Source organism: Ochlerotatus camptorhynchus, unplaced genomic scaffold (genome assembly GCF_037179485.1).
Source record: "Ochlerotatus camptorhynchus isolate MF236.1 unplaced genomic scaffold, CSIRO-AGI_Acam_v1.1 ptg000067l, whole genome shotgun sequence".
Taxonomy (NCBI): domain Eukaryota; kingdom Metazoa; phylum Arthropoda; class Insecta; order Diptera; family Culicidae; genus Ochlerotatus; species Ochlerotatus camptorhynchus.
In genome coordinates, this window is record NW_027040557.1 from 40,061 (window position 1) to 58,064 (window position 18,004).

The 18,004-nt window shown below is 37.0% G+C and overlaps 1 protein-coding gene across 1 annotated transcript; it reads right to left on the reverse strand.

Moving 5' to 3' along the window:
• Positions 1-483: 483 nt before the first annotated feature.
• LOC135697092 (gametogenetin-binding protein 2-like) lies at positions 484-17,485 on the reverse strand. Its single transcript, XM_065216679.1, is given in 6 exon segments — positions 484-774; positions 831-1,683; positions 2,249-2,427; positions 2,492-2,869; positions 2,871-2,906; positions 17,447-17,485. Coding segments are annotated over 6 exon segments (1,677 nt in total). The 3' UTR covers positions 484-582.
• Between the last annotated feature and the right edge of the window lie 519 nt (positions 17,486-18,004).

The following is an 18,004-nucleotide window of genomic DNA, read 5'->3' on the forward strand; positions in this document are numbered from 1 at the left end:
GTAGTGTCACTACCAGCATCGTGCAGGAGTGAGCTTTTATTAGCGAGAAATCTGTTGGTGAAGTCCTTGTTTACAAAAGTAGTAGGTTTGTTCCCGTACTTACTTTTTTTGCTTTTACTGTAAGTTGCTGTAAGAAAATAATACAGGAATTACCGATTCGCCATTTCTCAGCAACCTTTCAACCAATTGAGCTGATTTTTTGTATGTAATTAGGGCCGCAAACATGACACTCACAAAACGTTAGCTCAGTTGGTTGAAAAACTGTTGAGAAATGGCGGTGGGTGCCGTCTACCCACCGCTCAACGCGGGTATTCCTGTATTTATGCAACTAACAGTTTGGACACTGGTTTGGAGCATTTACTTTTGAGCGGTTGTGCCTGTCTGAGAAAACCGAAGAGTTGTCAGCCTTCTTGAAATAATGTTGTTTTCGGTCAGATTGAAATATAAATATATACCTATATATACATAAAATCAAAACAAAAATTACTCTATACGAAGCGTTCTGCCTCTACATCATTTTATTGAAAATAACGGTTTAATTATCAGACATTGTAATCAAATTATTAGTAAAAAATGTCTTAGTTAGTTAGGATTTTTATCTGATTGCTCCTGTTTGCAATGGTTGACGCATAACCGTTTAAAATTGTTCAAAAGTTGTTGGCGAAGAGCCTCCCTTTGTTGTTTTATAGCATTGCTGCGGGATTTGAATTCCAATATACATTCATTAGGGATGAAATCGTTTTCAGCATCGTCATCTTCAGTCGATGATTTATCCTGTGAAGAAAGTACAGTACAGTGCTTATTCATGAGTAGTATGTTATAAAACTTACCAGCATTTCCTGTAATGTCATTGGAAGTCCCGGAAAATAATTTTGTTTGAAGCTTGTTGATTGTAAAGTTCCGATACCGTTATTGCATTGCATTAGTGAAGAATTAATTTTTGAATGCGTCAATCCCCCATGATTACAAAAACCCTCTGAACATGCCACCTCTGATCCTTCCGGAGTACTAACCAAACTAGACGTTGTGGAATCGATGTTTGAGGACATGTGTGAAGATTCTGTATGAAGAGGCTCAGATGAGTAGCCCCCATCGATAGAAGCTCGGGTACACACATTACTGGGGGAGAAATTCGTGGTTGCGGAATCTTGGCATGAGATACATCCATTTGTGATGACATTTGATTTCGTAACACTAGTCTCGCTTTTGTTCAATGTAATGAACGGTTTTGGGGATGCATCAATGATAGTCCCGTCGCAAAGTATAATACGATCATCTCTATCGTCTTCCTCTATGTCATCTGGTAAACATGAGCAATTTTCGGAAACATTGACAGCATCACATTCTGCCGTGCTGTCCGTGAGTTTTTTCTCATTACGCTTCTTTCGCTTCTTTAATTTCTTTTGCTCCTTTTTTAGTTCTTTGGAACGTTCTTCGCGACTTATTTCTTCATACAAAAGCTCTAAATTGCTAATCCCTTGCTTATTCTCAACTGCCATATCGAAACTTCGACACAATGCATGCACTGCTACAGCTGCTAGGACTTGGCAAGCATTTTCTTCTTCACGCAGGCAAACACTTATACGACGCAGCCTTTCATAAAGACACATACCAATGCATGTTAAAACCTCTTCTTGTGCAATTTCTAGGGTTTTTGCATGTCGCTCTCGATGCCTAGAATTTCTGAAATTTATTGTGTAAGAGAATGATCAAAAGGGGTGGTTCAAATATGACGTCCACAAGCTAGGTGCTAGTGTCACTCAGTCTTCCACGCTTATTATACAGCCTATACACACTGCAAACTGGTTGTAAACTTGATTCTTCAACTGGTTGTCGGACTACATCAGCAGTTGGGGCCTGTTCCTCGGCAACTTTTGTCAGGGTGGATGTGTTTAGACTCGGAATATTCCATCAGATAAAATGATGTTAGTAAGGAGCGGCTCTGTATTAATGACCTACCGAAAATATTGTTGAAAATATTGATGGAAATAGTGACGAACCTTTTCTCGTGTGGCGTGCACTTTAGACTATCTCGATCTTAAATCAAAACGCATTGATTTTGATTGATTCAACCGATTTACCAACTGTCAATTTTGTACTGTACCGAGCATCAACCTAAGCTGGTTGTCAACCAATTGCAGGGTGTATGGGGCCTATTAAATGTACTGTCGCAAATTTTAGGAACTTCTCGCCCCCTCAAGAGTGGACAACATATTTGAATAATAAAATAACAACACAACATTTATACCTTCCACTGAGTTCCGGTTCCGCACGTTTGATCAGGCTGTCAATATATTCCAATTTTGTCTGCAGATGGATATGCTTATCGGACAGACAACGCTTGATTCCAGAGTATAAATGAGGAACATATCCTTTTTCCTTAGCAGGATTGCTTTCATCCACCAATAAAGAATATGCCTTTTCCACCTGAAACAAAATCAAAATAAATTGAGATTTAAAAACAACCATCAAAATAGTCGCTGATATCAACCTTTGTCCGACACTCTTGACAAAACTTATGCTTTTTCAGATAACCATCAAGAGTGGTATGAAGTTCTGAAGCCTCAATCACAGCTAACTCATCCTTGCATTGTTGTTTCATACAGTTCCATACATCTCTCCATGTTTCAGAAAATGGGCGCGACCGAAATGAGTCCAACGAATGTAGATTGCAGCGTGAACTTTTCCTATTTCGGAACTGATTATCTAGCAACTCATCCAGCACCATCTTGTGTTTGTGAAGAAGAGTACATACGGCTTGCGGTGATTTCAATTTATCCTCACCAATGGTTAGAACACCTTTGCCAGTTATAATGATCGGATCAAGAGTAGGATGACCAGAAAGCATCAATTGATAGAAAAGTCTCTCAACGCTTCTTCGGCACCCAACGCAAGGCACATTTTGGCTAAGAACAGACGTAAATTCCATAGTTGGTACGTGCAAAGACAGTCGTAATTCAGCAGGAGTTAAGAGACGATATTTTTTCATAAACTCGTCAAGTTCTTGTCCTCTTACTGGTGGATGATCAAATACCAATCCTCTAGAGTTTAAATCCATGAGCATCTGTTGAAAATAATAATTATTTATGTGTGCATGAAGTTAGTACTAAACAATGAATGAATCAAAGAGATCTAATCATTACCATTAAGTTTTCTCCTCCTATCAAAGGCAGCTGTCGCTTTGATACTTTGACACAATTCATTTCATCCGAACGATAAACGTACGTCAACTTTGCCATACTTTAGTGCAAACAATCGAGAATCCAATTTTTTTGAGCAAAATATAATCTTCCTAAAACTTCAAGTGAAAAATATTAAGAAAATTTGTTAAGAAACTCTTCTGAATGTACACACACGTCGTCCCGATGATGATTCTGAATGAACGTCAAAATCTAAAATGGCGTGACATCTGGATGAATTACCTAAAAATAAAAGGATGGATAGCTTTGCTCCAAAGGCTCATTCACATGTCAATATACTACACGATATTTGAAAACTACCTAAATTTGTGTAGAATACACCCAGATTGGTCAAAACTGAACCTACCCAAAAATGGGTAAAGTGACAAGTTGACAAATGAACAAAGTCGATCAGATTCATGTCGATGTTGTTAATTTGTTAACTTGTCACACTCCCAACATAGTTTACCCATTTTTGGATAGGTTGAGTTTTGACCGATCTGGGTGGATTCTACGCAAATTTGGGTAGTTTTGAAATAGCGTGTACTACAATGATGATTCTACTTGTTATGGTATCAGCAGGTATGCCGAATTCTGCCATGTGTATACGCTTTCTAATGTTAACCATTATGACGTTTGTAACACGCACACTAGCGCGATCTTACGTTCAAGTTAGGAGGGTGGTAAGGTGTAAAAATATCGTAACTGGAATCAAAACCATCATGCATGCTAAAATCAGTTTACCCAAATGCACTAAGAGATCACCTAGATTGGTAAATATGATCCTTATATGAATTTTGTTTGAATATAAATTAGCTGACTTGGGTTATACATTTTGCCCACATTATTGGTAAACATATTCTACATATCAGATCATAGCGTGTGACATCTCATTATTGTATTTATTTAGATTCTCTCGTGCGCTGAGAATTAATCATGTTTTGTTGTTTTTGACATCATCTACATCCAGAGGGCCAGTAACTTCGAATGTATGGGAATGGTAGTAAACTATTTGGAAATGCATGAATATTTTCAGTTTTTATTCATTATCGTCTTTATGGGCAGTTTTAGGTGCACAAAAATTGCACGAGTACATTACTATGGTGATAAGGTAAACACTTGTTTATTTGTTTCCTTCTGTGAAAGCATGTTTAGTCACAAATCGTGGCTTTTCTGATATTCTCCATACTGCAAAAATGATTTTCCTACCACTGAAGGGGCGACATCTCTCGGATCTTCAGTATAGCTACTACCAATTAACCAAATTTTGACACCGAGACGGAGGAGAAAGCATGCATGCACGAATTTGCTCCCAAAAATTTGGTGTCATCCAAAAGAAACTAGAACCACAGACACACAGACATAACACTCACAAGTTGTTCATCATCGAACAAGCATTTAATGGGCAATTCAAAAGTGTCGTAGCTGGTAGTACCACCACCAGTCATTTCCCTTGAGTTTGACGTTTATACACTACCGCCATCTGTTCAGCGTACTACCCACCACAGTGTACTCAACAGATGGCGGTAATGTTTTAGCGACGATGTTTTACAGTGAGAAATATTCAATGATTTATGTCTGTTTGTCTGTGCCAGAACCTTGTCACCGAGTTTGCTTCTCTTCGAAATTGCAAAGAAGTTTAGTTTTTGAGGAGGACGCAATTCCTGGCATGAGTGCATGGCATTTAGAATACAATTGACAGTAATTTAAAAACTTTAAAAATTTAAATATTATGAATTTAAATACCTTGATCAGTATTTTAAATAAATAACAAAACGATAATTAGTATAATAAAAGGTATTTAAGGTGCATTGGAAATAATTGAAATATTATTGTTTTACAGTAATTACAGTAATTAATGAATTTACGAGTGTATTTAAAGTAGTGAAAGCAGAGATGAGCTAGCCTTCGGCTAAAAATCTCTTAAACAAATGATTAAATAAAAAAAAATAAAAACAAAAAGTTGTGAAAGCAATAATCCTAAGATTTAAAATATTTGATCGAAAATAAAATATTTCATGGATTTTCCCTTTTATTAATAACTGGAGTACAGTGAATTTTTTTACAGTGAATTTTATTTTTATTTAATACATCCATCTGACAATAAGTCTTAATGAACCAGAAGCCATAACAAATACTAAATGTATCTGGAGTTAATAATACGTCTCTGGAATTGAGCAGCAGGTTCCCCAAACTCGAACAACTCTTCAACTGTAGAAAACGTGCGAATCATACTTGTAACAGGTTCATGTTGTCCAAAAGAAGAGCGGTGTGAGTCTTGACGCAATAGGAACGTTGAGCGTAGAAATCTGCTTGGCGCACGAAAGTTCAAGCAAGAGAGTAAGTGGGTAGAGTCAATTTCACCACTTAATAACTTCGCGACGAATGTTGCCTGTTGAATTTGTCGCCGTCGTTGTAACGTGTCCATGCTTAGCAAGCGACATCTCTCAGCATACGGAGGTAAGTTTAGTGGATCTCTCCAAGGAAGTTGTCTTAATGCTCGACGAATGAATGTTTTTTGGATACGTTCTATTCTGATGTTCCAGGAAAGTTGGTAGGGAGTCCAAACAACAGATGCAGTCTCGATAATCGGACGAACGAGTGAACAGTACAGTGCTTTTAAACAGAACGGATCCGAAAAATCTCTTGAGATTCTTGATATAAAACCAAGCTGACGATTAGCCTTAGTGATTACCATTGAACGGTGTAATTCAAACGTAAGTTTAGGGTCCAGCATTACACCTAGGTCGCTTACTTGTTCTACTCTTTCTAGTACAAATCCATCAATTGAGTAATCGAATACGATTGACGTTCTTGTGCTATTAAATGTCATGACCACACATTTTGATATACTGACGGAAAGCTTGTTTAAGCGGCACCAATCAACAAATTGGTCTAACATTGCTTGGAGCTGACGGCAATCCTCGACGTTCTTGACAACAATGTATAGTTTTAGATCATCGGCGTATATGAGCACACAACCACTCGGCAAGAGGAGCGTCACATCGTTGAAGAAGATTGTGAACAGCAATGGTCCTAAATTGCTGCCCTGGGGAACACCGGAGGATGCAGCAAATGGTGATGAAGTGCACGAACCCAGCTTGACACGAAGTGTTCTGTTGGAAAGATATGATTTCAGCCAATCAACCAAACCATCCGAAATTCCCAGGCGAGACATTTTCCGAAGAAGAATACCATGATCGATGCAATCGAATGCCGCTTTCAGATCGGTATAAACGGTATCTACTTGAGCCCTATTTTCCAAGTGATTTATACATGTTGAGGTGAACTCCAGCAAATTTGATGTAACTGAGCGTCCTGGCATAAATCCGTGTTGCGTTGCTGAAATGTAGCTCTTGACATGAAAGAAGATAGCATCGTTCACAATGATCTCGAATAATTTTGAAGCTGCAGATAGACTTGTTATGCCACGATAATTTGTCACGTCACGTTTGTCGCCCTTCTTATGGACAGGGAACATAAAGGAATGTCTCCATATTTCGGGGAAAACTCCTTGGTGCAACGAAGCGGTAAAGATGCGAGCTAGGGGATCAGCTAAAACAGCAACACAGCGGCAAAAAATGATTGCAGGTACACCATCAGGACCCGGTGAAACAGATTTCTTCAACTTCCTAACAGCTTTAACGACATACATATTGCTAACCACAAATGTACGCAAATCGATGAGACCCTCAGGAACATTGCAAGCCGCTCTTTCTACTTCATCTGCGTTGGCGGCTGAATCCGAAAAAACAGAACTGAAGTGGCGGGAAAATAGATCACACGATTCGAGCATAGAAGTAGACTCCAAATCGCCAAAAAATACGGATGAAGGAATATTCGAAGATTTTCGCTTGGAGTTCACAAACTTTCAGAAGCTCTTGGGATTTCTACGTAAATTGGTCTGGACACGCAAGACATATGACTTGTATAGGGTTGAATTAAGCTTACGATAGGCGTTGCAAGCGCGATGAAAGTTGCGTTTCGTTTCAGAAGTTCGATGTCGGCGAAGTTTACGCTGCCAGGAATTTTTATCGCGTTTCAAAAGCCGCAGGAGAGGAGAACTCCAAGCAGGAGATATAGGAGGTTTTCGTCTTGGAGTGTTATCGGTGAGCCAATTGCAAATTATGTTGCAAAATTGTGCTGCCATATCGTTGACGTCATTTGTTGCCAGAATACTGCTCCAATCACAGCTCATCAGGAACTCGTTGAGCATGGCGAAGTCGATTTTTGAGTAGTCGAGCGTATGTTCACCAGCATCAAGGGATTCCACACGGTCAACACAATCGGATTGAGTTGGTAAGGAGAATAAAATCGGTGGATGATGCAAATCAATAGCCAGCAATGGGGACACCGCTTCGTTAACTACAATGTTGCAATCGGAATCACAGAAAACCAAATCTAGGATGCGCCCCAGGTGATTGCGAATAGAGTTGTATTGCCGGATATTCAGGAAGCTCGTTCCATCCATCAGAGCAGCACTGGCAGCAGACGTCGTGGAAGGATCAAGGTTTAAGATTCCATCATCAAGACAATCCCATGCTATGTGTGGTTGATTGTAGTCACCACAAGCAAGCAAAAGGTCAGCATCTGGAGTTGCATCACGTAATTCACGAAGAGTAGCTAAATGGGCATCGATAACACCTACGTCCCGACTACGATCTGGAGGAATATATACAGCGCAAAGCACGAACCGCTTTCCGCGAATACAGGCAGACACACTTACTTGTTCCAGGTTACTACCATTAATAGTCTTTATCTCAACAGACTTGTAAACGCTGGCCACGGCAATAAGCACTCCTCCAAACTTCGCTTTCTGGCTATTACGAGCACTGCGATCGCAGCGAAATACATTAAAGTCAGTACCAAAAAGTTGCAGTGAGTTGATGCTGTCGTCAAGGCCCGTTTCTATCAATATGATGACATCGTAATTGCAATCACATACCGCTATAACCAGGTCGTCAATTTTGGTTCTTAGACCACGTACGTTTTGGAAGTAAAGCCAAACATCGTTGTCACCAGCAATTCCACAACTGTTGTCACGAGATGCCGGCGTGTAGGAATTTTCGGTGCGTCCCGACATAGGTAGGGGACGTTCAAGGCGTTGTCCATGTTGGTTGGAGGTACTCCCGGCAGAACAAGTTGGTGATCTGAGGAGGGAATCATCATCAGGCAGGAAATTATGAAAATTATGTTGATACTTGCCTAGACAAGCAAGCTGGAAGACCTCTTCTCGCACATCAGACACAGGGCCGGGACGACTTCGACTGCATTCACCATTTATCGGCGCGACTGTGCTGAGTGGATAAGAGGCTTCCAAAATGCTTATTTTTGCGCGTCCCGGGGTCCATCCATCGGTTGATTTGCTGCAAACGTCGTCTGCGGTGTCACTGGCGTGGGTGTTAGATTCACACCAGATGGTCTCCGAAATTTTTGAGCCGAGTGATCTTCGAATTCACGGAATAGAACTCCTTCGGGCCAAGATGACGGATCCAAAGCTCTCTTCTTCAAAGCTGGGTCTAGACCGACTTTGAATGAAATAAAGGTCATGTTACTGGTGTCGGTTCCTTTGGCGACCAATTTCACAACATCAGGTTCATTTTCGAATTCCAGGTTGGCTTTCACCATTTCAGAGATTGCTTCGTTGCTCACATCACGTTGGATACGGGACAAGTAGAGCCAGAATTTTGCCGCCGGTTTTTCACATGTAGGTACAGAGATGACGTTCTGACAGTTTTGAACCAGACTGACACTCAGATGTTTTAGGCACCACAGAGTCGGATCCACGAAATCGTTTTGATGGTCGAGTTGCTTCAAGTGTTGGCCATCGGTTGACAGCAGGTGGCAGAATTGACGGGACAGGCTTTGATGACAACTGTTTAATTTTCGTCTGCAAATTCGTGATAGCTTCCGTGAGAGAAAGCAGCGGTGATTTTTCAACTGCCAAATTGGTGATGGATCGGAGGTGCGAATTCTCAAAAAGTTCCGCACATTTATCGCACATCCAAAAGAGGTTTTTCCGATGGGATGTGAAGTAACCAGACAGGGCACGAGACACTCCGGAACACGTCATGTGAAACACACTGCCACAGTATCCTCGGCAGGTCACATACTCAATGCCAGTAATTTCCAACGAGCACTTGGCACAATTTGTCTCCATGCTGGCAGTTGAACGGTCAAACGCCTTTAATTAGACTTCTTGCAGGAACAAAAGTTGGCGGTAGGACGGTGATGACAAACAAGCTCAGGATGATTGAGTGCTGTTTCAACAATAGCACGTAGGTGAAGAATGAACAAAAACAACTCTATAGCACAGCACAGCGCGGACAAAAAACATTTAAATTGTACTTCGAATAACTACTTTACGAGCACAATTTTTTAACAATAATGTCCGGATGATTAAAACGAAAAACTTGGTCAAGAAATAAATATTTTTGACTAGATAAGACACGAAAAATAACGAATAAAACTACGACTTGAAATAGCACAAGTAGCAAAGCCACACGATATCATCGTATGTACCGTAAAACCGTTTCTTGTCGTGTTTGTCGTATTAGAAGCTTGATAATAGCTTTTTTTTATTGATCTGGCGGCTGAAAATAGCCGGGAATGTCTTAAAATGCTGGTAAGAATGCAAAGAGAAAGTTGACAAAGAGAATCTTTTCAATGTTTCTTAGGACCTAATGCATTGTTCAGCTTGATTTAAACACAGCAAACATGTAGAAAAAATCATCTCCCATCACATACACTGATAAATTAAACTATTCTCATTTTCCTTGAAATTTAATCAATTTGACAAACTCAGTTGAATCAACCGGTGGAAACTAGCGATTTAAAATTGGCTCCCTGCTTGACTAGCCTATTGGTCCCAAGCAAATCGATTAACGTACCCCTTTCTAGTCAGAATTCTACTACTACACAATGTTTGTTTTGATTCGCTATGCAGGGTGGCCAGACCTACCGATTTATCGGTAGTCCTACCGATTTTCGGGGTGCCTACCGATTCACATACGAAAGGTTCAAAACTACCGATTTTTCACTTTTCCTACCGAGAATCACAGATTTTTATATTATAAATAGAAAAATTGATTTCGACACGTTTGAAGCAGAAGATCTGAAGGACAGTGTATTGTTCTGAAGCACACAAAACCCGCTCACAAAAGTTTCAAGTATCGGGAAAACTTTCTTAAGTCAACCTACCGATAACTACCAATAAAAGTTTTGAGAAGCTACCGATAATGAAAAAAATAACCTGGCCACTCTACGCTATGAAAGTTTGACAGATAAAATGAGGGATTAGTGGATTTTCCTATGTTTCGAGGGGTGAATTGACTAGCTTGGATAGCCGAAGATAGTACCAGAGCTGAGCCGAAAAGTAGAGCACGTTTTTTCGGGACCTACTAGTATTAGGGTTACCTCTATGGTTGAATCATATCGAATGATTAAAAATTAATTATCTCTTGCTTTAAAATAGTCATCTGATATTAAACCCAGTTTTATCATGGTTCCTTAAATTGAAAGTTATCATGCTTGAATAAATTTTAATAATTTTTTATTCTGTTTGAATAATTTTTGATTGAATTTTAATCATTTTTGATTAATTTTTATTCATTTTGTATTATTTCTTAGTATTCATCATGGCTCGGACTCAATAAGGTGAAGCGGGAATTTGCATACTTTTTAAGCTTTTTGTATTTAATTTATTTTGAGTGTAGGATTTATTTTATCAAGATCATATTGCAATTAAAATCGTAATAAGGATTTCGTGTTATACCTGTAGATTAGTGCTTTTCTGTGTTTCGTTCTTTAATATGATATAACACCGTTAGTTTGAATAGCTAAAAACGTATTCATTAAAAAACGGCGCACAATTAGAGGTGCCTTTGGCACTGTTTATGGCAAAATAGTGAAATTTTCATGAATATTATCGACAAATACCTCACCAACACTAGCGGACCGTGAGTTTCAGCCCACCTGTGATTATCCGCCTAACTAGGCTCGTTAAAAAAATTTACTTCACAATTGTGATATATTTGCACTCTGTGAAACATGAATTTCATCCGATAAAGAACTCAACTTCCACGATTTTAACATTTTATTTTTAACTCGACCATCTCCATGTTCAAGATCGCTATAATTGGACTTGCTGTGGAAAGTTATCATAGAGCAATGGTAGCGATCATTTCCCCATCATTATTTCAATTAAGTGTGGCCCTCACTGCCTAACCATCTCGAGTTCCATTTGATCTTACATGGAACATCGACTGGCAAAAATATGCAACGGCGGTAATAATCGGTGTCGAATCAATAGAGACGCTTTTACCATTGGAAGAATATCGATTCCTCAACGATTTGATTAAAAAAAAGCTCACTGGAAGCACAAAAAAGAAAAGTTCCAAGTACACCCTTCAAAGTGAAACTAAATCTTTTCGTAGACTCAAAAGCTCCACATACTTCGAGGAATATTCAAAGCTTGAGACAAAGCTGAAGCAATTAGTCAATTCTAAAAAAAAACGTGGCTATTGGCGCAATTCCGTCGAGGGACTGTCACGAGAAACCTCGATGAACACCTTGTTTCATGGCTCACAGCTTGCGTTCCGGCAAGGTGATCTGCAATTCCATTACCGAAGTTGAAATTTCTGACATATATTTTCGATCATCGAGCCACTTTGTGCGGTTCGAGAGTATGGGAAAATATTTTAAAGAAACAATCATTTTTCTTTTAGTGGCATCTAGTGAGTCAATTAGGTCATACACTATCCATAGTTTTGAAGACCTTGTATTTCTGAATATCTTAGCAGAAGGAAGCAACATCCTATTTGGTTAGAATCTCGTGATATAAACATTTCTTATATCAAAATATGCCACTTCATATGTATATTTTTACAATTACCCCTCTCTATGAGAGAATAAACTTTGATAATTTAAATTGAAAGAAATTTAAACTTACTTTACAAAACAATTGTGATTTCAAAAATCCTTTGAACCTTCGCTGAGATATGACAATTTGATTTTGGGGTCAAAATGACCCAAAGGTACAGACAAATGTAAACTTGTTTTGGCACAGACCAAGGGTTAAATACCTTCTTTGTAGTACAAATATCTTGGTTGGAATTTAGGTGAATTTTGATATTCACAGGGTTTTTTTTTTTAATTAACGCGGTTTGGTTTACGTGGATTTCGGAATTTAAGTGGTTTTTTACACGTTTTTTTTTTACGCGGCAGGTGTCCCCCGCGTAAAAAACAACTCCAGTGTACTTCAAATCTCCTCATCAATTCATGAGTTAAGAGCCACCAACATTAGATCCGTTTGCGTTGTGTTGACGTACATTTTAAAGTTAAACAATCGATTTAGCTGTTCGATCCGAATCTAATGTGCCTTCTAGTGGGCCTTTAGGTAAAGAAGTGTGCGTTTGACTAGTACTGTCGCATTAATGGCCCTCGCTCATTTACAAACTTCTATTCCATTATAATTCTGCCTGGCGGAACTATCAACCTATCCTCTTCAGACCCTTCTCTAGCTAATAAATTATCGCACTAAAGCTTCATGTTAGATTGCATTACTACACAGTTCGAAAAAAGTAGTGTAAATATCTGTTCAGTATGATGCACATAAATGGAGCGTCACATATCATATAAGTTTACATTTTATATCATGAAAAGCTCTGAGACATTTCATGCAATGCAATGTAGCAAATATTGTATACAAAAGCCCATTGTTGTAAACAACATTTTATACAAGTTGCTAGGTTCCGTGAAATGAAATACAAGTTTAAGGGGGTATTCCCAATCTTTTGCCTTTTTTCGGCCTGTTTTTCAATTAATTTTTTTTTTCAAGGAAAATGAATAGTAATGCGCCTAACTCTTTGGGATTCTTGTTTATTGAACATTAAAGTTTACAAATAAATTTTTTTCGACATAAAAAAAAGACATTATTGACGTCACAAAATGGCGGCAAACAGACCCCTGTTCGCCGCAAACGCCTGGACGGGCGAAGACTTTTCTCTGGAACGGCTTCATCTGAAACAGATTTCGTGATGAAATTAATAATCTGCATAAGATTCTCTGGAGCTTCTCCCGTTGGCAGCAAAAAATTGGCAGCAAATTAACAAAATGGCGGCCATATGAAAAAACAGGCTATTTTTAGCCCGCTTTTTTGCAGCTTTAAGGTGCTTCAAACAATGTTAAATGTTAATATTTTTAGCTGAAAGTGGGAGAAGCTCCAAAGAATTTAATAAGGAACAAAATGCGCATAGATTCATGTCAATATCTCTTATAGTTTCTGAGAAAAATCTTCGCCCGATAAAAAAAATGTGGTTTCGAGAAAAACGCGTTTAAAGTTTTGACTTTAGTTAAAACCATTTGGGGGTTCTTACCATTAGTCAGCTATGCCTGGACACCGAATTCGCTGATCGGAAAACGGCTTGGGGGGATGAAAGTTTATAGTCAAAAGTACAAAAAAACGTAAAAAAAAAAATTTGATTTTTTGAAAAAAAAAAAAGATCGGGAATACCCCCTTAAGCGAATGAATGATTACATCACTATTATTATTCAGAATTTTTATCTGTGTAACCAACCCTCTTTTATTATTTTTTAGTGCTCATTTTGATTTATTTTACTGCTGCTATAAGATTTTTATTTGGAAGTACTGCTATTATTTATGAATCATTCATGATGTTTGCAACATTGCTACTTTTGAATTTGTTGCTGCATCTTTTATTTTTCTTTTAATATATTTTTGGTGGTTGTACCGGAGAAAAAAGATTTTTTTATTGAAACTTTTTTAATTTTCAATTGCTATTTTCCTCTAGTTTTTTGCCTTTTTCAATAGATTTTTGTTCCTTGGCAAGCAAGGTTATTGGAAATTATGATCATTTTAAGTCTATGGTGTGAATTCTTTAGGTGTTGTTATATATTTGCCTTTTTGCATTCTCAATGTTTTGCATGCTGCTGTTTGTGAACAAATCAAATGAAATCATTATTGCTGCCACATAATAAACTGAGTTTATAGGTGCATAGTGGTGTACAAATCTAATTCAATTATTGAGCTGTCCTATTTTGTCCAGGTTTCCGACCCAAATAATCCAAATACGTGAATTAGTGCGGATTTTTCTTATCACTTAGATGCCACGGCAAAAAGAAAGAAATACAAAGGGTTTCGGAATATGTTTTTGCAAAGAAACACGAAATGCACTGTTGTTTCAGTGGGGAGCATATGGGCTCTTCCTATTATTTTTAGCCAACACACAAGGTTGACAAACATTTTTTATAATATTATCAACCTTGTATTCATTACGAATTTTACACTACTGTGTTGAAAATAATCTCTCAGAACATATTTCGCTGAACCCATTTTCTATCACAGCTAAGTAGCACTATTAACATTCGGTGTTATTAGTATCGCTTGATATTATATTTTATAATGTAGCACTATATTACATTCTAACTGAGCAATTTTTACTGTTTAAGCTAAACAAAAGTTCTGAGGTCTTATTTTTAGCACAGGAGTCTGCTTTGGTGCAAAATGCGCATGGATGACAAGAAAAGAGAGAGGACAAGTGATCCTTCAGCCCCCCACTAAAGCTTCCAGTGACGATATGTCTAATAAATTTTTTATATTCAACAATTAACACCGATTTCTCATATTTTTACTTTTATTATGGCCTTGTAGTATTCACTTTTTAAAATATAAGTTTTTTTTTTATTTTAGATTCACTTTTATACGGTGCTAATTTCTTTCATTTGACTGATATAAATGCTGCTAGTTCATCTCTATTATATTGATACTACAATCTAAGTTTTGTTAACATTTTGTTTGTTTTGTTGATGTCACATAGATTACTCTAAAAATGTGTTTGTAATATTGACCCTATTGAGCAAATAAAAGTTCCAAACACATATAAAAATTTAGTTTGAAAACAATAGTTATTATTTCTCGTAAAAGTATGACATTTCATTTATAGGTATAGTACAATAAAATAAAATTTCATAAAAATATCTACTGGCAGTTGTTATAAAAATATGCTTCAGTTCATATAACAACACATTAATTGATTTGTGATTTTATTTTCACATAATTCTACAGCTCAACGAATCAAAATTAAAACACATGCTCCTCAACTATGTCCTTTTTATAACCCAAAGTTATTTTTTACGCGTTCATAATTTATTTTATTCGTCATTTTAGTTATTTTAATTAGAGCTTATCCACTTTCAGACATGAGGTGCTTGACCTGGGGCAGTACTATTTAGCACTATGCAAAAACTACATAACACAAAGTTGTGGAAAAAATCCATCATCTCCACGGATGCCTGTATATGGCTTTTTTTTTATTTGAGAGCTTTTTGAAATATGCTTGGGTTGACTTCGAGGGATGCTCTGAAAATTGAATGACACTTGGAATTTATTTTTCACAAATATTTGAATCTATTACTGCTGACTTGAAAGTTACAAAACCTGTACATTTTTTTCAAAACCTATTCAGAAAACTATGGTAACAACTGATTGTTTAAAACGTTGCTTATTTTCTTGATGAGCATGAGACGAATTATCTATTGTGCTTTTTATGAAACATGTACCGAAATGCACCGAATACCGGACGGTTCGTTAATCCGTCCATTACCATTTTTATTAAATATTACGTCTACTTTTCAACATAATAAATATGTGTGATGAATCTGAGCAATACTACAAAAATCATGATAAAATTTGAGCGCTTTTTTGAGCATTGTAGGCATTGATAAATGTCTGGATTTCGAACTTTTACGGCATTCTACAAATTAATACAATTTTCTAATCGTTAAATTAAAATTAGGGTTTCTATTATTCGTAACTTTGGTATTGATTCATGTCTTATATTTAGATGTTAACTATCAAATTTATTGAATAGAAGATTTCCTTTACTACACATGAAATGTTTTAATAAATAAAAACTAAGTCCATTAATAATTTCAGAAGGTATTTAATCACATATTGATACACAAACTATTGATGACACAAATAAAATACCACCTGATATTAAAACCTAAATGTTTTTTTAGGCCACATGATACCCAAGCTCGCAGATCTTGCATACGCCTGTGGGTATACGCGGAGCACGTGATGCTCTGTCTACCACGATTCAACATGACATAATTATGTTTAGTTAAATGCTATAAATTAAATGTCATGTTAAAAATGGTATCAGATTTTTAAAGTATTGTTGACAAATAATATAATGTAGAAGCAATTCCGTTTACTTATAAAACTAAAGTAACTATCACTCGTATTGTGAACATGTTTCAACTACCATTTGTATTTTATTTGTTTGTTTGTTTTTTTTTTTTGTGTCACGATGATTTAAAATAATGTAAAAAATGTTATCATTATTTTTGAAAATAAAATCATTATTTGGTTATGGTTATTAAATAATAAATATTGCATTGTGCACATTGTAGGTGTGATTATAAGTGCACAAACGCATAAAGAAGTGCACTTTTACGTTAAACCATTTTGATGTCTTTGGCGCGCTTATTGCTCGGTGCATAAACTCCTATGTGCACAGAAGACACCTAGCCGATACAAAGTAAATCGTACTTTTATTAGCGATTGCGAACTTTTGAGGAGTCCAGTTACAAATGCAAAATAAAATGTTAACACATGTCCATGTTTAAGATATAATTCTTTTTTTTTATTTTGATAATACAAATCAGTAGCAGTCAGCAAACAAATCATATTGATATTATTCGTGATTCAATTTAAATGCCAAGATTTTTATTTATTCAACTGAATGTTTGTAATACATGTACTTGTTGCTGTTAGTTATTGTGAAGAAAATAACATCTTTAACTAAGAAAATATTCTGTTCAGATAAATTTGGACGGAAGTCTGGTAGCCAAATTTAAACAATGATAACATTTCCATATAGCTTCATACATATTTACACACTTACTTTTTTCTACCGAGCTCAGCTGTGCAAATCTCGGCAAAAAAAAATTTACGGCTATCTCAGCAAACATTTCATTTCAGCTAAGCTAATTAAGGGATCCGTCCTTCTTTGTCGCATTGAGCCGTATAAATTGGAACAGTAAAGTAAAACGCTTCAGCTAATACATTCGCAACAATTCGTTTGCTAACGAGCTAAATTACGATTTGTGAAAAATCATCCATACTGTCAATTTGATGGGTGAATAACGATGCGAACTGGACCACGTCAAATTGGATTTAATCTTTATAAAAAAGTTCAGCGCCAATAACATAATGCTCAAGTAATTGAAAAGCCAGTTACCTTGGGTGGCCTCAAAGCCGTATGTAGGAAGACATACATGTTTGCACTTAAACCGTTATTACACCTAAAAAGGTGTATGGTGTCTTTGGGAAAGTTTTTATATATGTTGTGGCAATTTTTTGATGTAATAGAAATTAGGGTGGTCCCTTAGGCTAGGGGCTTCAAAATATTCACTATTTAGATATTTGAGATCGATCAGCACAATGTTCAACAAATTTGTAGAACAATTCATTTGAAGCCACTTTGTTGAAGATACATGTTCTGATACAAGGTTCATCCACAAGGATTACGTTTGATTCAATAAATTACAATTACAATCTCTAATGGTTCTCGTTTAGTATTGGTTTTAAAAGATTTGACCTATTCTGCGCGGCGGGTGAGGTGAGGTGAGACGCTGTCATTTGTGAAGTGACACCTCACCTCACACGCCGCGCAAAAAAGGCCCAGATAATTCATTAATTACCCCCAAAAAATCGGGTTTGTATATTAACTTTTTTACATTGATTTCTCGCAAATTATTTTCTTTTAGACACTTTTAGAACTGATTCAAATGTTCAC